This window comes from Bidens hawaiensis, unplaced genomic scaffold (genome assembly GCF_021521415.1).
Source record: "Bidens hawaiensis isolate Kalapana, Puna unplaced genomic scaffold, B.hawaiensis_p1.1 tig00006302_1, whole genome shotgun sequence".
Classification (NCBI taxonomy): Eukaryota; Viridiplantae; Streptophyta; class Magnoliopsida; order Asterales; family Asteraceae; genus Bidens; species Bidens hawaiensis.
Window position 1 is genome coordinate 996,428 of NW_027491421.1, and position 23,953 is coordinate 1,020,380.

The following is a 23,953-nucleotide window of genomic DNA, read 5'->3' on the forward strand; positions in this document are numbered from 1 at the left end:
GTCATTACATAAAGCAAGTAGTGAAAAATAAAAGAATAATAAAATAATTCCAAGATCACTGTAACATAAATAAATATATCTCGAAAATTTTCAGAAATAACACAAAGTTAAAATTTTGTATCAACAAGCCTGCAATTACACTCCAACAACACATAAAAGTTAACATAAATCAAATCATATCAGTAAACCACTAATCAAGATCATCATCATCACCACCCATCCATAGCCGCCGCCGGTGAACCTAATAGTTGTCGCCGGAGAAATATCTTGTGGCCTGAAAATGTCATCCAACATAACATGTCATAAACAATGTTCACAAAATAAATAGATAAGCTATAAGTTAGTATGCATACTTTTGCAAACGACTGAGGGCCCCGCAGAAAAGAGCGTTATCGGGCATTGGCAACTCAGTTTTGTTATTTTTCTCAGGATTCACAATCCTGATATAAGTTTCTTGACCAAGATACCAAGAGTCGAGATTTTCGGTTCTCAAGTTCCACACTCCTACATTATCTAGTGATATCAATACTGCAGTCCATGCTCCAGGGTAAACCTATATTCAAAGTCAATAACTATATTAACAAATGGTAAAGAAAAACATGTTACACACATCGGTTTTTCAGTTTCTGTTTTTTCGGTTTTTGGTTTGGATCGGTTTCGGTTTTGCCATTTGGGCTTGAAATTTTTGAGCCGCTTAAAGGGTTGGCCTAAAATAATGAATTTGGGCCTATATCTTTTGGTTAGTTAATAACAAATTGATTATTGTACAATTGGGTAAAAATATATGGGTTATATATTTATTAAATTCTTGTAAACTGCTTAAAATTCAATATTAAAAATAAAAATCCAAAATTCGGTTAGGTTTTTTCGGTTTTAATTACATGCAAAACCAAAACAAAACTGAAAGTTCAGGTTTTACAAAAACATAAAACCAAACCGTCAGTTTTTGAATGATATTAATGGACTACCTGTGTGGTGGTTCGGGCAATACCGTCCCATTTATTATAAGTTCCTCTGCTATCATTCGTCCACTCGCCATAACCCATTCTAATAACAAATTATTATAAAGTCAGATTCAACAAATAACAAAACAAAACATCATAAACTGATAATAAAATTAAAGTATCATACCCGACTACAAAAAAGGCGTATCCGTCAATATGATAACTATGCATCTTGGTCTCATTGTTTTGTAATATAACTTCCATAAATCCTCTATAAGTTCCATTAATAACAGATGTTTCCATCTTAGGTGGGCCCGTTAGGGGCTCGGTAGGAAAATCAAGCTTATATGCTCGTTCAACTTTTTTCTCATCCGCAAGTCGAATTGGTGTTGTGGGATTCACAAATGAAATCCCGCTAAGGGTGGCCCTTCTTTTCCCGTTAATTGTTACTGGGGGCGTGTTTCTTAATATGTACACTTCTGTTACGTTTATAGAACCGTATCTAAACGAACCCTGTGGGTTTGGGCGGGCCCCACTAGCCGACACGTTCCACCTGCATTAGTTCAAACATAAAGAAAATGCCATAGTTAAAGAGTGGTTGTTGAACACAACTGGGATGCCATGTCAGCTATTTAACAGAACTGGCATGCCAAGTCAGCAAAAGTAACCAGGAATCATGTAAGTGGCAATGTGGCATGTCCATATTTCATGTTTTTTCAATGTGGTCAAATATTTTAGAAAAATGGACCTGCAGCCTGTATCTAGGGGTGTAACAAGCCAAGCTGCTTGTGAGCTACTCAAAACCGGCCCGCTTTAAGCTCAAACTGAGCCGACCTTAAACAAGCTCAAGCCTAAAAATAAGTTTGTTTAATAAACGGTGCCCAAGCTCGAGCTGGCTCGCGAGCCTAAACGAGCCTATTACTTATATATATTCTATTTAATATTTCAAATATATTTATATGATAACTTTAATTACATTTATAATTATGATACATATAATTAAATAATATATATTATCTTATATAGAAAAATTATGATTATGAGTATAAATATATTTATATAAACTAATTAAATATGCATATCAATTAATTAATAAATAACAAACAAGTCGAGCTTGAAAAAAGACATGACTTGAGCTCGAGCTTTAGAATAGAGCTCGAAATGATCTGAGCTTGAACTTTTCATAATTCAAACGAGCCGAGCTCGAGCTTCTCCATGCTCAAGCTCCTCATAAGTTAAAGGAGCCGGCTCGGCTCGTTTACATATGTTGATGTGGCATACTGGCATTTTGATTGGATAAATGTTATGATGTGTCACATCAGCTATTTTACACAATGCCCATCCACGCCATCTCGTTTGCTTAACCACGATGCCACATCAGCTATTTGACACAACTGGCACACCATGCCAACTACTTTAAACAGAAAAATACTAAGATTTAGAGATTAAAACCCTTGATTATTATATTTGCCAAATAACTTGTTATGTTTAATTGTTTATAATTAATATTAAACAAGTTTACCTGATAGATCTAGCTTGGTTCATTGAAAACGTGTTATCATACTGGTCTTGAGGAGGATCAGGAAGCGGGCCCGAAGCTTTCCCTTTGGAATTCGAGTAATGCAAGATCCCGACACCAGTAACCCTTTTCCAGGTCGATTCATTTACGAATCTAGCACTAGCAACAATATAGTAATCGCTACTCGCATTTTGATCCATAGTAACCAAAAATGAATATGTTTGTCCAACATGTATATCTAAACTAGTATAGTTTTGTTGCACTGTATACGACCCCTCGGTTTCAGCTAAAAGTAAGTTATGGTTTTGAATCCTGAAGTTCAAACTCGTCGACACACCAACATTGCTTACGCGAATCCTGTAAGTTTTACCTGCCAAAATCAACACCTTTGACTTTATTATACACACAATACAGCATATAACAGCATTGTTTACATGAACTTTTAAGGTCTAACCTGGCTCAACATTAATAGTTTCATGATCAATTCCATCGGGAACGAGGGTATCATTATATCTATAAGGTCCTTTTCCATTAATAAGAACACCATCAGGCATTCCTAGTGTTTTACCAGCATCAAGGGTCTGTCTTAAATCCTAAAAACCGCAAAAGTTTAACACATATTATTAACCAAACATATAAACAAAACAAACTTAATTGAGGCATTTCATTAAACACTTACAGTGTGGTTTCTAATGTACCAGTCACCAATCAAGACTGTAATATCCCCAGCTGGGTTATCAAACGGGGTCGGAATAACAGACCTCGGGTTAATAATGAAGCCACCAAACCCACCCGCTGCGCGCTGAAATTTAAGCGAGGGGAAGTAAAAGTAGCTCCCAATTTGGTCCTTAACTTGAAAGTTATAAGTCCAGTTCCACTTTGGCGGAATCGGACAATTAGTTCCAAGAACACCGTCTTGCCACGAGTTTCTCTTTTGCTGTATACCAGCCCTGTTTCCATTCACATTTTCAAACAACAAGATCAGACATTTCTGCTTCAGATTTGTGATAATGTGTTAGGATCAAATACAAAAATCGGCCCTAGGCGTCAAGTACTCGACAAGTACTAAGAACCGTTAACTGAAACCAGTGAAACCAAACTGAAATGAACTGAATTAACTGAAAATCAGTTGTCGGTTTTTTACTGTACCGTCGGTTAACCGAACAGAAGCATTCATATTTAAATATAAATCTAGCTTTACACTTTCATAATATGTATTCATACCTCCTTTCATGTATATCTAAGCAAAAATTTTAGCCCTAAGTTTGGTTTTGGCTAATAATTGTTATTAACTGAACCGACAACCGACAAACTAATCAACTAACCAAAAACCAACCGAACCGGGCACGCCTTATTACTCATCAGTTTTTGAATTAGAGTAATTATTATTATTATTATTATTATTAATCTACTACTTCATTTATTATAGTGTAATTAATGAACAATAATAATAAGTATTTAGGAGGTTAATTTGGGATGTTACCAAGTAATGAGGACATCTTCATCTAATTTGTTCCTCACATTGACAACAACATTGTTGTTAGTAGTTGAATTGATAGTAGGTCCTGGAAACTTGCCATTAATGGCAATAACCTAATAACAACAATGCACATTAGTAACAGTTACAAACATTATTCAAATGACTCAGATCTGAAGGTAATATACCTGTTGGGGGACACCAAGAGGTGAAGCAGTAATATAAGTAAGTTCAAATTTGTAAGAAACAGTGGGATCTTCAGCAAAAGTGAAGGTCACAAACAAGGAAATGTAGAGAAAAAAGAGAAAGCTACAAGCACAAGCACAAGCACAAGAAGAAGCCATGAATTGCAAAACTACTTTAATGTTGGACAGAATATGGAAGGAATCAAAGAAAGAAAGAAAGAACAACTTTTACATTATCAGTTTAGAGAGAGAGAGAGAGAAAGTGAAATGTTAATGTTAAGAGAGAGAGAGAGTTTGGTTTGGGTTTACTTTGTTTGGGGAAGCAGGCTGGTTCTTTTTTTCTGTTATTAGAGTGGGGGGTGGGGTCAAGTTGTGAGAAAGTTAAAGGAAATGGGTTGGATGATGAAGTGGTATTGGCTGGCATGTATCATCATATGAACATGCATGAAAAGATGAGAGAGAGAGAGAGAGAGAGAGAGAGAGGAGGGTGGGTGGGGGTGGGGGTGGTGGAGACATGAAATGGTTGTTATTGCAATTTAGGGACCATCAAGTGTTGTCCTGCAAAAGTTGGGTCATATGTTATGATTAAGGTTCTCTAGTTAGAGGTGATTTGTTTCTACAAGTGTATTGCAATGTTTGTTGTATATTTAGTGTATAATTTATTGTTTATATTGTGTCGGGTACAGGTGTTTATGATGTGGTTTTAACGGTTTTTAAGTTAAATAGTTAGGAACGGTTTTTAAAGACTTTAAACATATGACAAGCTTATGTGAATCAAAGCGGTTGAACCGTTTGTTTTGATTTTACAAAGTGGTTGAACAGTTTGTTTCGAGTTAGTTTTATGATTTGGGCTTATTGGACGTTATAATAAAAATGCATATCATGTATTCGCAAAGGCTGATCGGTAAATCATATTTTTGTACCTTAAAAGGCTTAAAACATAATCCTTATAGTTCGAGCATCATTTATCAAGTAATAATACAAACTAAAGTATTTGTGATAGGGTTCGTTAATCTCGACGTTGACGACATGAGGAATGAAGGCTAAGGTGGAAGAGAGATAAGGTTTTTGAGGTCATTGTGAGTGTAAACAAAAAGTCTGTGAAGAAGAGAGGGAGTAAGATCCTTGGGAGGTTTTTGGGTATGTGGTTTTAGCCAGAAAACTTCTACACGGGGTTGTGGAGTAAGAGCCATCACAAATGTTCTATGATGCCAAAACTAAAATAGTTTTTATTTTTACTAAATTATACGATTAGACTGATCAAGGACCTTAGGTTAAGATGCGTTTGAAAAAAGATTCTGATTATTAATTAGGTCCTGATTTAAAAATTAAACATAAAACTATTTAATACATCGTATTTGAAATCAAATATTACTACTAAAGATTATTTTTTTAAAAATAGTTTTATAGAAATACTATCGTTACAGTTTAGCCTCTCTAAAACTTTTTTTTTTTGAAAGGCGTCATCTATTAAAATACCTCTAGCAAGAAGCTAGACGAAAACAAAACAATCATGATGCTCAAATCAGCAAACAAAACCATCAAAAACAGCATACTCAATATCAAACTCACATCATATATCCCAAGTACAGTTTGGTTATTAATAGAATCGCAAACTAAATGATATAACTCGGTTTAAATAAATGCATCTTATATGAAAATAAATATTGCTACCAAAAGATCATATAGAAATAGAAATATCTAATTCGAGTTGTTTTAGATTCGGTTTCTTTTAGTCGGTTATAATTTAAACCGTAAACTAAATCGAAATGGACCTACCGAAATCTATATTACAATAAAAAGAAGATTTGGACATATATTTGAGAAAGATCTTCATTTAATACTCCTCTCTTTTAAAATTAGATCCTTGCGTAGTTAGATGGTCCTTAAGGTCGGAACTTTTCGATTATACGATCTAGTCAACTTGTGTTACAAAAGGTCATAATCATATTATAATGATTAAGCCTTTTCTTTTGAAGGAAAAGAAAAATATAAATCATGAAAATTAAGTGAATAAAATACACCAAGTTACGCCCGAATACAACATAAGCATCAAATTACAACAAGATTATTCAAAATGAATAGAAACACATCTCCTAATCGAACTCATCTATTTTTTTCTCATATTCTTCACCCTAAGAGCGAGAGTCATCTCATTCTCATCCATGTGTTCTTTGATTCTATTGATTGACACCTTTAAACCATTGAAATTTTAAAAATAGTTTCTTTCCTAGCCTTAATTGACACCAACATGTCGTGAGTATGATAGATTGGATTGCTTTTGTTTAGTGATCCTTAATTCCACTTAGGTATCGCAATATAATTATCAACCAATTAATTTTAACTCATTATTTATTTTTGTTTTTTAATTGATCACGCGTATTAAATTTAGAAGCAAAAGAGACATCATATGAAACAATAATATATCAATTTTGTTATTCAGTATTATAAACTTGTTACTAAAAGAATATAAATGTAATCGGACGAAACTGTTAAATATAACAATAATAAATGTCCATATGGCCACATTGATAGAACCACATGATTTGCCAGCTCATTTGGGACCCAACCAAATCATCTATTTATTTAATCACTTTTATTTAATTATAATTTATAAAATTATAATTGTTTATATTGTCTGGCCTTGATTGACGCTTACGTTCCCGGCTAACGGCTCCGTTGCATAAGTCAAAGTCAAAGTCAAAGCCGGAAGTTTAGGCGCATGGCACTGTTATATTGTACCGCTGGTCTACCATAAGCTTCCATGGTCCTTTATAGTTTATACCGTGTTTACTAATTTTTAAGACCCTTTGAAGCGCTATAACTTTATTAAAAAAAAAGTAATTATACCGATGGTTTATAAAGTTAAATAATTTGCTCAAACACTGCTGTGAATTGTTTTTAAACTTTTTACTAAGTTGATGGGGGTATATTCACACTTCTCAACTGGTACCACATCTACTTTATCACATTTCACTCCATCTCAACTAAAGTAAATTGTTTAACCTCATTTATCACTCTTTATTTAATGTAAAATTGATTCTTAAATTATTTTGTGTGTAAAAGATTTTAAAGCTTGTTAACATTTTAACACATCTTGCATTTAACGTCCCTTAACTTATGAAGGGATAAGTGATATGCCATTCGTTAACTCTTGCCAACTCAACTTAAACGAACTAGGCCTAATTGACTCACTCTTTGTCAACAACCAATACTCCAGCCACCTAGGTATGTACATCCATTGACATAATGCCACTCATGCCCGCAATTGCAGACAACATTGATTACCCGGCCCATCACCAATTTCAGAAAAACTCATAGTCTGAAAACTCACTGTGGTAAAACCACATTAATCGGTGACCTTCGTTGAAGAAAATTACTGGAGTACAGCTAGAGCATTGCTCTTTTCGTTTTTTACAACCTTTTCATATTGTACAGCACATGTATCTAATATAATTTTTGTTTAACCCTTTGATTTAAAAAAATGATGACATTGTGGTGTGTATTTAGTTCAAAATATTAATAAACATCTCCAAATACATATATAATTTGTGCAAATAAAGAAAAATTTATGGGCATATGTATGGTATAGAAAATACAAGTGCATATACATGCGTAGATGAAAAAAAAACTAAAAATACAAGGTACGTGATGTGTCGATAACAGAAAAAAAAGAAGAAAAGGGGTGCATATGTACGTGTATGTATATAATATAATCTTAAAATTATACGCTTTCTTGTTCGGTCAAATATTGCAACTAGTAAAATCAAATAATTTTTCAAACACGTCCCTTAAATCATGTCTCATATATTAGGATAGTTGATTGATTGTATTTCATATGTTTCTTCGAGTGCTCTTTTGCATAGGCTATATGTTTATGCTTCTTATCAAATTGTATTGATTAGACATGAGCCTCCACTAATGAAGCACCATAAGTTTAAAATATGGATCATTTAAAACGAAAACAAAGAGGAAAATGATAGACAATAAATATACATAAGATCACATAGTGTCATAGTGAATGTTAGACAACAATATGGTTTAAGTGGTTATCAATAGGAATGGCAACGGGGCGGGTTTGGGGCGGGTTTTGCTTAACCCGAACCCGAACCCGAAACCAAAAACCATCCCCGTACCCGCCCCATTACCCGTCGGGTTTAATTCGGGGATTCCCCGTTTGGTTTTTTGTACCCCCCGACCCGCCCCGTCCCCGAACCCGAAAACCCGAAACCGATCCGACCCGACCCGAAATTGACTATTCTGGGTAATTTTGACCAAAACCTTAGTAATATGCTTATGAAGTCTATGGTCAACTGTTCAAGAATCCATCACAAAACTTACATATTGATTATGTAGCAGCGGCAACAACCAGTGGTGGATGTGCGGTATCGGTGCTAGCTGGTGCGATGGCGGGTGGAGGCGGCGACACAAGGTGGTGTGGAGGCAGTGACGCAAGGTGGTGTGGCGGTGCTTGGATTGCGGCGGTGCAAGTTATCGCTTCACCATTGGTGTTGGATTTGGTTGACCTCAAGCTATTTTAGTCAAAATTAACATGTAAGAATTAAGATGTCTGGATGTAGGTTTTTAATATATATATATATATATATTATTTATATTTATATTTATATATTATATCGGGGCGGGTCGGGGCGGGGGTACCCGAACCCGAACCCGAACCCGAACCCGAAACAATCCCCGAAACAATCTCCGAAACCCGACCCGAAACCGAAAAAACAAAACCCGACCCGACCCGAAATAAGCCGGTTTTCGGGTTTCCCCGTCGGATTCGGGGATTTTTGCCATCCCTAGTTATCAATCTACACATACATAAATTTAACTGAAAAACTTAATTAAATAAAATCCAAGTATGTCACAAAAGATCCAACTTTATTCTGTAGAACAAATGAATAAATTGCTTTAATGTAAACAAGTATGAACATATATAATGTAACCTTTAAATTCAAAACAATGTGCGTGTATTTCAAAGTCACATAATTAGTTCCTAATTATTATATATACTAATTACTAGCTTTGGTGCTGCTAAGTGCCGATTGGGCCACTTGGCGGCACTATATTGGTCTTTGGAATTTTTTTGTTTTTTTAGTTTCGGTACCATGACAAAAATAACGGAAACCGAACGAACTCGCGTAGACTCACCGTATTTTGTTTTAATTTCGGTACCAGAACCAATGTGATGGAAATCAACCGAATTTGCGTAGACTCACCGCCTCAACTTCCGGGATCGGCAATGCTCGGATCTTTCCAACGCCTGAGTGCTACCGACTGACGCCACTCAATTGATCCACCTCAAATTTTATACGTTTTTGTTTTTATGGTTTTTTGTTCCGGTAGTATAATGCACTTAACCGAAACCGAACGAATATACGTCGACTTACTGCCTTAACACTTGGGACCATCAAAGTTTGGGTTTATATTCGCCCGAGTTTTACCAACTATCCGGCGTAACGCGTCGGTTATAACACTAGTTATCCATAGTTATTGCAACACATTGACAAGAGTTTGACCCAAAAGAGTACACCCTCTTAGAAAGAGTTTGTTTCATGTTTTGCGAGGCCTTGACCTAAAGAATAAGATCAAACTTGAAACTTATAATATTCCATCGATGCATAACGTCCTCGATGCCTTTACATATTAACTGAACGAAACATAAATGGCATCGTAATATAAGCAAATGCTTAGAAGGGAGGAAATATGACATTCACATTAGAGTCCTTGTCCTCGTTGTTGAACTTGGAAGTGGGCATCGAAACGAGCACACGCAGACAAATCTACCTACTCACGATAAATCCAACGACTCATAGTTTCTTGCTCAAAGAGCTTTTTTGTTTTAATAATCGACTCACAAAAAGAAGACAAGATAAATATATATATATATACTAATAAGGTTTATATATAAGATAATTAATAAAGAAAACTTATTCTCCAAGTTAACCTTGAACCTTATAATCTCCACCAAATCACCCCTACGAGATCGAACCATACCACCTTTGAACGTCAAACAAATATTGTTTACGTTTAACGCTCACCCATTCCTTAATTTAACTAAGTGCACATTGTTCCAAAAATTTGTTCACCTTTTAAAAATCATCTATATCTAACTCCCTAAATATATATTTATTCAATTAAATATTATTTCTTTATTTTTATTTTTATTTTTATTAGGGAGTGAATAAATTGAAAAAACTACCTTTTAAATTTTCTTATTCTTCTTTTTCTAGAAGCCCATTTTATACGAGTTATATAGGTAAAAAGTAGCGTGTGAAGATCCAATGTGGTGTACGAAGGTCCCATGCCATACAAAATCAAGAGGCAGCCTATACGAGTCGTATACAAAAATAGTTTTGTATGAAAATTCAATGTGGTGTATGAAGATCTCATGCCATACAACAAGAAGTATGAAACGCCTGCATATCAAAACGCCAAAATTATTACACCAAGTCGCCAGTATGCTCCCCCATTTCAACAAAGAAAGTTTGTCTCGTTATTCTTCTTTTCACTAAGGTGAGTGAAAAGTGTTGTCTCGTTATTGTTAAGAGTGCATGAAGGTTGGATGAAGAATGTATGTAGAGTGTATTCAAAATGGATGAATATTGTGTGAATATTGAACAAAAAATTGGATTATTTATATTTTTTTTAAATATCCTTTTAATTTATTTGAGTCAACGGCTCTTTCCCTCGCTCGATGCTTGTTACCACACTCCCTTATAGCTTGATCATGCCTCACCGGAGCAGTGTTCCTTGCCCGCTGAATCCACATGGCATGTGTGTCAATCAATCAATCAATTATACCCAGTAACAATCCCATCAATAGCAAAGTTATAAGTAGGATCTGGGAGGGTGGGATGTAGGCACATCATACCCCTATCCAGTAGAATAGAGAGGTGGCTTCCAGAGAGATCCTCAGCTCTAAAAATCACATGTATGTAAAAATTAACAGGTAATCAAAGTTTAATAATAATATAATTAATAGTAGCACTTAGTAATAGTAATGGTAGTGATAATAATAATAATAATAATATAGATATATTGAAATACTAAGAATAAAATACAAGAAAGAGACTACGCAAATATATGAAAAGAGAATAACATAATGTCGTGTGACCAAAAATAAGGTAAATAGAAACACCTAGTGTATTACTTTCTCCCTAAAAGTCAATAACCTTAATTCTACGTCTCCAAGAATTTCTATCCTCAATCATGTCCTTAGAGAAGTTTACGTCTTGCAAATTATGCCTAATCCATGGATACTAATTCAAAATATTTGAATTAATATTGCCTTGATGTTCAATATTTGTTTTGATATGATGTGTATTAATTTGCATCAACTCAATACACATAGCACGGACTAACTGGTAACATCAAGGGAGATAAAAGGTATAAATGTAAATTACTATAATGTAATATTTGAGTTATTTCTATATTTTATCATATTATAAAAATTTCACTATTAGTTTGTATATGTAATTTTTTTTTTAGAACGAGAACTTTCTTTTATTTAAGTTACCACATTCTCAAAATTTAAAGAGGCTCGTTGTTCCACTCAGGCTTGGACTATATAATTAGTTGACGCATTTAATTATTTACATTTTTATTCCATTTTTGGCAATATATGATACTGAATTGATATATATACATATATCAAATCAACATTTAAGTCAATTACACATGCATTAATTTGTTGTATATGTAACTTGGTGGACCAAACACGTACGTTGTAATTGATAACGTGTTGGACGTTAGTGTAACGTTGGGGTTGGTATAGGTGATCAAATCGGGTTGGTCAAAGGAACCGGAACCGGTTCAGAACCGGTTCCATTAGTCAACATCACTGTTTAAACCGGTTCCATGGTCGAACCGGTTAGGGAACCGAACCGGTTCCCCAACCCTCGGACCCGGAACCGGTGGAACCGGTTCTGACCGGTTCCTAAACCGGTTCTTACACTGTAACCGGTTCCAACCGGTTACAGTGTAAAATATTATTTTTTTTTTCGTTTTTCGTTTCCGCTTCTTGTGTAGGTGATGATTTGTGTTCTTCTGATTTCTGAAGAGGCTCATGCTACTTTTGTTGTTCACCCACAGAGCAATGGTAAACAACATATTGAACTTAATGCTATGAGAGTGTCAGCGTGTTTGAATTGATTAGTCTGTATCGTGTATCGTGTAATGGTGAACTTAAATCTGTATCGTGTTACATTTGTTGAGTTTGCTATGTACTATAGTCTTTTGGCTTACGCAAGTCAAATGCTGAATTATAATCAAGAGCGGTGTTATACGATTCGTATTTGTATAACATGTTAAATAAAAAAAACAATTAACATAAAATTCATTTTATTTACTTTAAGAAGTTCAAAAAAAAAGGTTACATGTTTTAAAATATTCAAAAACAAACTAACAAAACATTAAACTTATAAATATAAAGTTGTGACATATTATTTCTAGAAAAGCCTTCTTGTTCGTCGTAATTATTGAGTGGCGACTTATTCATCAGAATTACTTGTAGAAACGCCTTCTTGTTCGTCGTGCACTCGAACATCAAGTGGTGTTTCGTCTTCCAGAGTGGTTACGTGTTGAACACGATCGATTGAGTCCAAGTGATCCTTCAAGCAAATGCACATCTCCACCGACTCCGAATTCAGTCTTGTTCTTCTCACCGATATTACCCTGCCACTAAGAGAAAAAGCAGATTCCGAAGCTACCGTAGAAGCTTGGGCGGTTAGTAAATCACGGGCCATGGTGGCAAGAATCGGAAACTCGGTTTCCTTTACCTTCCACCAAGCCAAAACATCAAAAGTGTCATATTCCTCTTCGGATAAACCGGTAGAGAAATCATATGCACTATACCTTCCTAGTTCGCTTGAAGGGGTGTTACCCCTTTGTTTTTTAGCCGTTACGTTGCGAACGGTGTTCATAAGGCTAATCATGGGGTCTCGTACTCTAGTAGCACTTGAACTTGATGAAGACCCCCCCGGCGTAGGCATGTGTATGTTTGACCCATATTTATTTATATAAAAGTCATACATAAATTTAAAATTCAAGTTAAAATCATTTTGTGCCTCTGTTGAAAAGTTTGGGTCAACTTCATGCATATCTAAGGCTGAAAAAATTTCGTCTATCACACATTCAACCCCCGTAACATTTAACATTGGGTTTAAAGCGGCGGCGCAAGTAAAAATCGGTGGCAATTCAAGAAAGTATTTTTTTAATTTAAACTTCATTGGTAATATGATGTTTGAAAACATTGGACTTTTATTTTCAAATTCTTTAAGATTGTTAACGATTAAAAATAACTCCGAAAGAACCAAGGGACTTGTCGGATAATACGTTCCCGATAGTTTCGTAGTTGATGTTTTAAAAACTTCAAGAAAAGTCGATAAGTCATTGATAATTTCCCATTTCTCATTTGAAAAGGGGATTGCCAAATCATTCTCGGCAAGACTAGAATGAAACATTTGTAAAGTTTCTCTTTGTTTCAAAGCACTTTGAAACATTATGCAAGTGGAATTCCATCGATGAGGTACATCCCAATTAGCTCCCAAAGCTTTTCTTCCCGTATCTTTAAAAAATTTTCTATAATCCATTTGTCTTTTTTTACTTTTCTTAAAAACTTCATGTAGCATTACTCTAAAATCGTTTATAACCGATGTAACCTCATCCGAAGCAAGTCCGTCTTGCACGATTAAATTAATGATATGTGCAACACACCTTGAGTGAAAAAATACACCATTGCAAATCGGCGTATATTTTAATTTTAATTTATCAACCGCCGATGTATTATTCGACGCGTTATCAAATGCAATTGAAAATATTTTATTTTCTAGTTTATAAGTTTTTATAACATAATCTAAAATTTCAAACAAATTATCTCCCGTATGTGGATACTCAAAGAGTTCGAAAGCAATGGTGCGTTTCATCATTTCCCACGATGACGGGTCTACCCAATGAGCGGTGACACAAAGATAAGATTCGGGTAGACCATGTGGAGCCGACCAAACATCACTAGTTAAGTTTATTCCCGTATTTATATTTTCAAAATATGCAATTAGTACCTCTTTGGCCTTCGTCCACAATTTTAAACAATAACGTTTAAGAGTATGACGACTTACGTGAGTGTATTGTGGTTGAAGCGTATCTCGAATCATGGCGGTTAAGCGAGGGTTGTCGAAGTGGCTAAACGGCAAAGCTTCTTGAATCACAAACTTCGCCATACGATCTTGAACTCGATCAATTTGGTATGTAAATATTCCGCCTTCACTATCCATTTGCGTTTGTTGCGACTCGACGTTCTGTTTCAACGCCCTGCAATACGGTCTTTCGATGTGTTTCTTCAAATTTGAATTCGAAAGTGGGTTTAAATAAATCCCATAAAACTTGCACCGAGCCTTCAATGAATGGTCACTCAATTCAACCAAATCCCAATTGCACCAAATCTCTTGATTACGATTATGAGGTACAATACGAACGAAACTTGGTCCGGCGGTGGAACCTTGACCAACCGATGATTGTGAGGCAGCCATAACAACAAATATGAATATAGAAGAAGAGAAAACAAGAGATTAGAGAACTCAGAACGTTGTAATAGCGTTTTTTTGTATTTTTTTGCGTTCGGGTTTGCGTTTTGAGTGTTGTGATGAACCCATTACACCAAATACCTATTTATACTAGTAGTGGGGTGTTTGGGGAGACAAAAAACGGCCATTTTTGACCCCAACGGTCAAAAAACGGCCATAAAACCGTTTCCCAACGGCTAGAACTACTCCAACGGCTAGAACCGGTTCCGGTCGAACCGGTTCCAGAACCGGTTCCGGTTCCTACCCGGTCTACCTCCAAAAATGTCAAACCGGCCCCGGATCGTTGGGTTGAAACGGAACCGAACCGGTTCCTACGAAAAACGGGTAGGAACCGGTTTTGTTGTCCACCTCTAGGGGTTGGTGTCACTTTCTATGTTCACCACAGAACATGAACATGAAATTTGTTTGTAGTAACTAGTGATGGCGACTTAATATTATTCAAAACTATAGTTTTCAAATGGGAAGATGATTAAATTAATAAAAGTGTCGTGACCAGCAAATATAATTCTGTAACATTCTTACAAATGCTTCAGATTTTGATTTTGTAACCTTTATGTCTAGAACTGTTAGTACATTTATTGTCTCATTATATTTAGCATTCGACGACAACGAAAAAAGAGTAGTCTATTAGTGCAGTATTTGTTATCTGTAGTCTTTCGAATAGGTTAGGGGTAGTTTAGGGATTTCATATGTAATTATGTATCTACAAATGAGTCCATTCGCTTAGTATGGGATGGTCATATGCCTGGTGTATGACACCCTTACGCCTGGTTAATACACCATGCGCTACTATGTCGGCGTTTGGGAGGCCATTTGCTTAGGTTATTAGCGAATGGCTAGCCATTTACTTGGGAATGACCTCATACGACTGAATGGTCAACATATGGGGTGTGTGTCTATATAAATATTTTTTCCATCAACTGGATGAAGAATTTCTGGCACTTTACTTCAACGAGTAATGCTATGTTACCAGATTCTCTCTAGATGATAGACCGTCATGAGGTGCGCATCGTGACGGATCGAGCTTAATTGAGTGTGTATGTATGCATATATGAACTGTTATAATCATTCGGTCATTAATGAGAACAAGCTTTCGGCTCAAATTATCATTGCGTTTATCTCTTTAGAACAACTGAACATATCATGTAATCGCAATGCGATCGTGCTGAGATCTAACGGCTTCTCAAGAACAAGAGACAAAACTGTCATCACTTATAACATTTTTATTATTAACTAAATATTATTTTATACATGTGGTGTGTTCAATTACGCAACTTTAGTACGTTTTTTGAATTTATTGTTATAGGATACTTGACATTTCAAATTTTAATACTTTTTTCTAACCATGTCTATTTTGTCTATTAAGTTACGGGTGAATTTGCAATTTTGTTTATTTTTTTCTTATGAGTTAAGTGTCATTTTTAGGGATGGCAAAGGGTCGGGGTTGAGATGGGTGTAGGTAATCCTAGACCCATACCCGATTATAAAACCCCGTTCCAGACCCGTCGGGTATTTATCGGGTAATTACCCATCAGGTATCGGGCATACACACTGGTTTCGAGTATACCCGTTAGTTTATTTTAGACAAAACAGCAAAACTAGTCCTTTATGTTTGCACGTTTTTTCATTGGATGTCCTTTGGCGAAAGAAATGGTAGAAGATATCCTTTATGCTTAAAAACTCTATCATATTACGTCCTTTCGCACTAACCCTGTTAATTTTTCTCGTTAAATCCAGTCATGTGCAAGGCACATGAGGGTAGTTTTGTAATTTCTTATATATATATTTAATAATTAAAACTAAAATAAAAAAACATTTAACAAAAAAAATAATAACCTCTTTCATTCATCAACCATCCATCACCACTCACCCTATCATATCTTCTCTTCTCTTCTCTCTATAATATACACCACCACCTCCGTCACCACCACCCGCAACACCATCATAGATGCCGTAGCACACCACTACCTGCAACCATCGCCGGATCCACCACCATCTGCAACCACCGCCGGCTCCGCCACCTGCAACCACCGCCGGCTCCGCCGGATCCACCACCATCTGCAACCACCGCCGGATCCACCACCATCTGCAACCACCGCCGGCTCTGTCACACCCCGACCAATGAAGGCGGAAACGTCGAGGCGCGACATGATTGCTCATTGCACAATGACACTATAAAGTTACAATATTTAAACAACTCATTTAAATCCATATCATCATAAATAACACAACAATTGTTCATACAAAATGCCAAATAGATAGATAAACAAATAACTTGTTCTTTTATTTTCTAATATCCTAAAGCCAAGATAATAAGTTTCTTCAAGTAATCCAATCAAGCTAACATCAAACCTGTAACATTGCATAAAATAGAGTTTGTCAACACGAAGGTTGGTGAGCAATTTTCATAGTTTTGGACAATAAGTATATAGTATGAAATCCACAACTAGTATATGAAAACAATAAATAATAGCAACAATTTAGATAATAAAACGTCAATAAGAATATATTGACGAACCGTCAATAAGAATACATTGACGACAATAATGAAATCGTCAATAAGAATACATTGACGACACCTTTCTACATAGGGATACCATATATACTCGGAATTAACGTATGATCATACTTTGATGAGGCTACCCGCCTTAACATTCAAGAGGCTACCCGCCTTAGCATTCAAGAATTTGCACATAATCATGTAAAGCATATAACACCAAATCGAGCATTTATTTAAGTAAACATATACAATACGTGTTATGGTTTAAGACTCAAGTATAAATCATTTGAATTTGAATAAGTATGCAATGCCACTCCCAAAACGAAAGATGGAAAACGGGGGATGAAAAAGTACTCACATTAACAAGTAACTTGAAAGATAGTGTCGTGAATAATCGGAGAGATCGGTTTAACGAGCAAGACCTATATTAAACGGGTCTTGTGTTGGTAGGTAGTCTTGGAAGGGTTTAAAATAAAATACATGACAAATAAAGTAAATAAATAAAGTTTAGGATTTAAAATGTAAATATTTGAGAAATTAAATAAACGAGTTTTGTAAAATAAGTTTACTCGAAACCGGGTCTCGGTATTCTATTCATTAGTTTTTTTTTTTTACTCAACCTATGTTAAGTAATAATGTGGGTTAAAATGCGATATTGCAAAACCCTTGGTTATAAGAATACCAAAACGAGGTTTAAACGAGTGTTCGGGTTTGTCGGTTCGAGACTTGATAATTGACCAAGCTCACAGTTAACTTCCCAAAATAATAAATGTTATGAGACAACTCAATAAAATCAAAATAGACTTAACCAAGTATGTAGTTCTATTGTAAAGAACCTTAACGTTCGTTAAGCGAGTATACGACTTTATCGGTTCGAACTTGTTATAAGATCAAGTTGGTTACCGACATGCCAAGTATGTTTAGAAATTAACTAAAATTGATTTAAAATATAATCTTGAAGAAAAATATGAGTTTTGGTGGCTAAAAAACACACTTGTGTGTCTTAAGCGAGTGAACTCGGTTTAGTTCGGTTTTTGGTTCGGTCCTTGACTCGGAATAAGACCGAGGATGGTTGCCACATACCCAATTACCATGGAACTTGTAAAATAACTTATAAATAATAATACTCAAGTTTTACATTCAAAAAGTTAACAATAAAGCTTTTAAACAAAAGTTCAGTTTTTGGTTCGGTCCTTGACTCGGAATAAGACCGAGGATGGTTACCGCATACCCAATTACCATGGAACTTGTAAAATAACTTATAAATAATAATACTCAAGTTTTACATTCAAAAAGTTAACAATAATGCTTTTAAACAAAAGTTCGGTTTTTGGTTCGGTTCTCAACTCGGGATGAAACCGAGGCTAGTCACCACATACCCAATACCATGGAACTTGACAAATATGAACAATAAACTAAAATATGTAGAAGTTAAGCAAGTATAACAAGTTATATGGTTAGATTTGTTAAATATATAAACAAGGACTACAAAGTCCTCCATGTAACCTTGCCTTACTAGCCCGACATTTCAACCGGCCGAGACCGGAGAAATGAAAGACCGAAGGTAAACAAGAAGTGTATATTATATATATGTTGTAACATCAAGCTTTAAGTATTGAGAAGTTAGTTAAAATGAAAGATTAGCTTATGAAGAACAACCTTAGAATTCAAGAATTTGAGAGAGAAATGAAGAAATGAGCAAGCACAAATGAAGAAGATGGGTGTGTATATATAGGGTAAGTTAAATGGGTCTTTCATAAAGGGTGTTTCATGAAAATGTGTTGGTTATAGACCCAAGAAAGCACAAACTACAAATGGGTCATTCAAGTCTCCATTTTGGTAGTTTTAGTCCATGGAGTTCATTTTGAGCGTTTTCGGGGAATTTTAAGAACCGAAAAGGGTGTTTTTTTTATCCAACAACTATAAAACAAATATTTAACATACAATTCATCATTTTGATAATATCGAAAGGTTCGGGATACAAAACGGGTCGGGCATTAAGAATACAAGTATAAAATAACCCGAAATTGACAAATGTCACAGGCTCCGCCACCTGCAACCATCGCCGGGTCTTATTATTGGATTGAAGAATCTGATCGTTCAGGATTGATTAACGAAGGTTGGAACTCTGAATCATATGCCCAAAGCATTAGCGCATCCAAGCGTATTGGTTGCCAAAGAGCTTCAAAGGGTTATATTTTGGGATAGACGTTATCGAGAGAGTGAAAACCGTTGTGAAAGATGTGGAATGATTGGGTTGTTCATGAAGATGTGTGACGAGGTTAAACGTAAAGACATTTGTACTTTACCGGTGCGACAGATAGCCGATGACTTGCTACTAATTGATTCGTTTGATTGAACCATATCATATGTCAGCTGGATGATCGAAATGATCACCTGGACATGCTTGTTTGATGGGAGTTCTCTACGAGTAGCTACAAGTTGTTGGTTTGCTTACAACGAGTTATATTTTGTCTGTTTGCACAAGCCCGAGAATCGTCAGCCGGGGAGGTTGGTTGTACGGCTGATGATATACAGTTAAAGTATTAACGGTTAATGTATTGGTCTTTAACGTATTCATTGTTAACGTATTCGACGTTAAAGTATTGGACGCTAAAGTATTGAAGACTAAAGTATTGGATGCTAAAATATTGGAAAGCATTCGAGAGCTACGGACAAGGGGGAGTTTGTTAGTGCACGGATTTGGTGTCCGTAGCTGTTCGAATATGATAGGGGTTGTTTAGTCTTTATATTAATGTATAAAGGCACATTCACTAAGGATGTTTAGCGAATGGGCCTCATTCGTTAAAGACTAGACATATTCGTTAATGTAAGAGCTCATTCGTTACTAATGTGTAACGAATGGAGGCTCATTCGTTAAAGTAATGCCCATTCGCTAAGGATGTTTAGCGAATGGGAGGTCATTCGCTATGAAAAGCCTCATTCGTTAGTGATGTTAACGAATGAGGAGGACTGCCTATAAATAGGCCTTCCCTAGTGAATGTGCATAGAGATCTGTGCCATATTTATCCATTGTAACGTTACCATGCCGGATTCTCTCTGTAACTTATCCTCCATTAATGTATGAACACAAGCTTAACGTATCGATTTGCGACTAGTTCCTAGGCTCGTAAAACGTTCGTAATAACGTATCTACAGCTCGTATCCTCCTTCCGATCAAAAGCCCTAAAATATCAGCTTGAAATTCGGAAAAAATTTAACGCCGTTAGGTTTTTTTTAACAGAAGACCATTGAGAGCCAACTTTTTTAAATCTTGGACCATTGGTGGGAATAAACTAAGTTGGGATTATTATCGGCCATTAGCAGAAAGTTAGGATTATTAAAATCCAATTTTCCAATATTGTAAAACGACACCACATATCATAAACTTAACACAACGGAATACAATTTTTTTAATGTTATTGTATATGCATGTGGGGAAAACATTGAATGAAACCATTTGTTAAGTTATGAACCTTTGAAACCCATTTGTGTGGTTATTGGTGTGTCCACATCACTCTGTATTAAAAAAAGCATAAGGGTAATTTAAGTATTGCAAATGCTGATGTCCTTTCTTGTACTTAACTCTAAATTATGAACTACGATTTACGTTCTTACATCCCGATTTACGTTTCTTACATTCCGATTTTATGTTTGCTACATTTACAGGCGATATTTATAAAAGATGTAAAACGATGTAACAGACGTAAAACACTCGTTGATTGTATAAAGGTGGAGAGGGAACGATTTATGTTTCTTACATTCCGATTTACGTTTGTTAATTTTTATATGCGATATTAATATAAAAGATGTAAACAATGTAACACATGTAAAACAACGCTAATTATATAAAGGTGGAGAGAGAAAACCACGCATAATGCTGCTTTTTATAGCAATTTTGTCTTATTTCCTCATATTTCTCTTTCTTATTTTGCCATTTTCTGATATTTTATTTAAAAAGTGGTCAAAACAAGTGAGTCCATCAACTTGAATTGACCTCAACCATAGGATTTGAAAATGGATGGCTAGAGATTATGTTTCAAGGGTTCATTACTTTAATAAAGGTTTCATGTTAACCCTTCCCTCTGTGTGTGTGTGTATTATGTCGGGTAATCTGGGTAAATGAATCTATATTATCGGGTAATCGGGTATATTAGAAATCCCATACCCGTCCCAGACCCATGAAAAATTTCAAAACTAATCCCAAACCCGTCCCAGACCCTAATGGGGCGGGTAAGACCAACCCTATTTATGTCGGGTTTCAAGTATTCCCATCGGTTCGAGTTTCATTGTCATCCCTAGTCATTTTCATACATGTGGTTTGTTCAATTACGTAACTTTAGTACATTTTAAAAAAAATGTATTGCAACTGGATACTTGAATTAGTTTTGGATACACAGGCAAACCAAAAGAGACATTATATATTACAATGAAAAGGTCGCTAAATACATGATAGAAAATGAAAACAACCATGAAATGCATAACATAATTTTTAGCATTTTGTTCTTGATTGTCAATTTTCTTCCAGTAGCTTCAAGATCTAAATTCATCTTAGCCATTGTTCTTACATTTTCTTCATGTGCGTTAATTTTGTTCAAAAGTCCGAGTATGATAACCGAAGTTCTTTGACACATCGGAGGATCAAGCCATATAACAAAGCCGCATCTTCATACCTTTCTGTATAATATCAGTTAAGCCACAAATTGGATGATCAGCATCGATTAATTAGGTCAGAAGTGAACGAAATTAGTATTTTAACATACCTTTATACCAAAACAATAAAAACGTCAACTAGGGTTAAATGATGTTCGACATGTTTGAACGATGGTTGACGAACCACACGGGCAAACACCATATCACAATTCGTTGAACTTGAAGATGAACAATGGTTAGGGTTTGAAGGATCGATAAGTAGGGAGTGATCTGTTCATTTAGGGTTAGAGATGACCTTTTAATTGTAATATGTAATGTCTCTTTTGGATTGCCTATGTATCCAAAACTAATCCAAGTATTCAGTTGCAAAAAATTCAAAAAAGGTACTAAAGTTATGTAATTAAACAAACCACATGTATGAAAATGACACTTAACTCACAAGAGAAAATAAACCCCTGACTTAACGGACAAAATAGACGGGGTTAGAAAAAAAAATACTAAAATGACATGCTTTTAGAATGCCAAATATACAGTTACAATAAATTCAAAAAAATGTATTAAAGTTGCGTAATTAAATAAACTACATATATGAAAATGACAATTAACTTCTTCTTCTTTTTTTCTTTTAGAAATCTAGAGTTATATTTTTCCTAAATTTCAACAATAATATAAAATTTTAGACTAATATGTTTTTAACTTCTTATGTTTGGAGGAGGCAAATGTTATGTTGTGTGAAATAAAATTTTAGATGTTGATGTATAATATTTTATTACAAGATTACATCTTTAGATGTTGATAAAGATTAATATGAGCTTTTAGATATGTATGTTTATGAAACAAGAAACTTCATCTTGACTTGATTATGGATGTTAAGGGCGTCATATATATTCAAAAGTTTAACCAAAACATGAGCTATGTTTATGTGTAAAAAACATCAACCCAACACTTAGAATAGAAACCGGGTAACTTGTACAAGACCTTTTTACTTCATTTACTCATGGTTTAAAAAAACGCTGTGAGGCGGCGCCTCGGTACGAGGCGGCTGCAAAACGAATTTGAGGCGGCGCCTCAGGGGATAGAAATAAACGTACGCCTCTTCATGGCCGAGGCGGAAGAAAACGTTCGAGGCGGAAAACAACGGCTGAGGCTTTAAAGAGACGGGAAACCCAAACTTTTTTGTGTGTTTTAATGTTTTAGACTTTTGGTGTATGTTTTTTATTATGGTTTAGATTTTGTGTGTTTCTCATAACTAGTGAATTAGATGATGAAATTATTTTGGAAAGTTCTTTATTTGATGTTAAGTATTTTTTTTATTAAGATATATAATTTTTATATTCATTTTTAAATTTCGCTTCGAGCTTACGCCTAGCCTCGAGAGGTTGTGGGAAACGCCTCGAGGTGCGATTCCGTACTTTTAAACCTTGCATTTATTTAAGCATGTCAAATGGGTTTGCCAGGTAGTTTTATGTTATAAGTGTTAGGTTGATGATATGTAAGAAGTGAGTTATACAAATTAAAGCAGGTTAATGAGTTGACATGTTTAATTAATTAACTAGGCTAACTTTTCAAACTATAATCAAACATGTTAAATAGATAACCCATGTTTATTAATTATATGTTACATATTAAAATACAAAATTTTTATTTTTAGTGTCGTGAATCCCAAATAATATCTTGATATTTGCAACCTTGTTTTAGGTGCAATGAGAAACAATAAATACATCAGTTATTAAAGAAGAAAAATCATTAAGTACGTTCTTGAAATTGCCTTAATAATACAAGTGGCTCGACCAGATTGCAGAGAGAACCTGCCTTTCAGCCCTTCCTTTGTAGACAAGTATTTTTTTTGAACATTGACTTTCTCAGTTAAGTGATAATGTAACTGTATTCGCAGCCTCATCACCCTCGGTCCAGACTATGTTGACATTATCGGGACCCACGCTGGAACCTAAGGATCATTTCACGACAGGTTTTATGCATCAGGAAAAATCCGGTCGGCATCAGGGATCGAACCCAGGTCTCCCCGTGTCTTCCCAACCTTTGCCTGGCCAACTGGGCTAGCCCAGTATTGATAAACAAAATAGAT

The 23,953-nt window shown here is 35.3% G+C and overlaps 1 protein-coding gene across 1 annotated transcript; it reads right to left on the reverse strand.

The window, feature by feature from the left end:
- On the reverse strand, nt 1-4,397 carry LOC143631982 (monocopper oxidase-like protein SKU5). The gene is made up of 9 exons (XM_077100589.1): nt 4,129-4,397; nt 3,947-4,056; nt 3,143-3,413; nt 2,918-3,056; nt 2,467-2,833; nt 1,132-1,497; nt 969-1,047; nt 354-553; nt 1-274 (listed from the first exon to the last, which is right to left on the reverse strand). Exons 1-9 carry the CDS (start codon nt 4,282-4,284, stop codon nt 175-177), a joined length of 1,788 nt encoding a protein of 595 aa, XP_076956704.1. The 5' UTR covers nt 4,285-4,397; the 3' UTR covers nt 1-174.
- Between the last annotated feature and the right edge of the window lie 19,556 nt (nt 4,398-23,953).

Coding starts and splice junctions, on each gene's coding strand:
- LOC143631982 (XM_077100589.1), bottom strand. CDS start 4,284: ATGGCTTCTTCTTGTGCTTGTGCTTGTGCTTGTAGCTTTCTCTTTTTT. Junction 2,834..2,917: donor AACTATTAATGTTGAGCCAG/GTTAGACCTTAA, acceptor TGATTTTGGCAG/GTAAAACTTACAGGATTCGC. Junction 1,048..1,131: donor TACGCCTTTTTTGTAGTCGG/GTATGATACTTT, acceptor ATTTGTTATTAG/AATGGGTTATGGCGAGTGGA.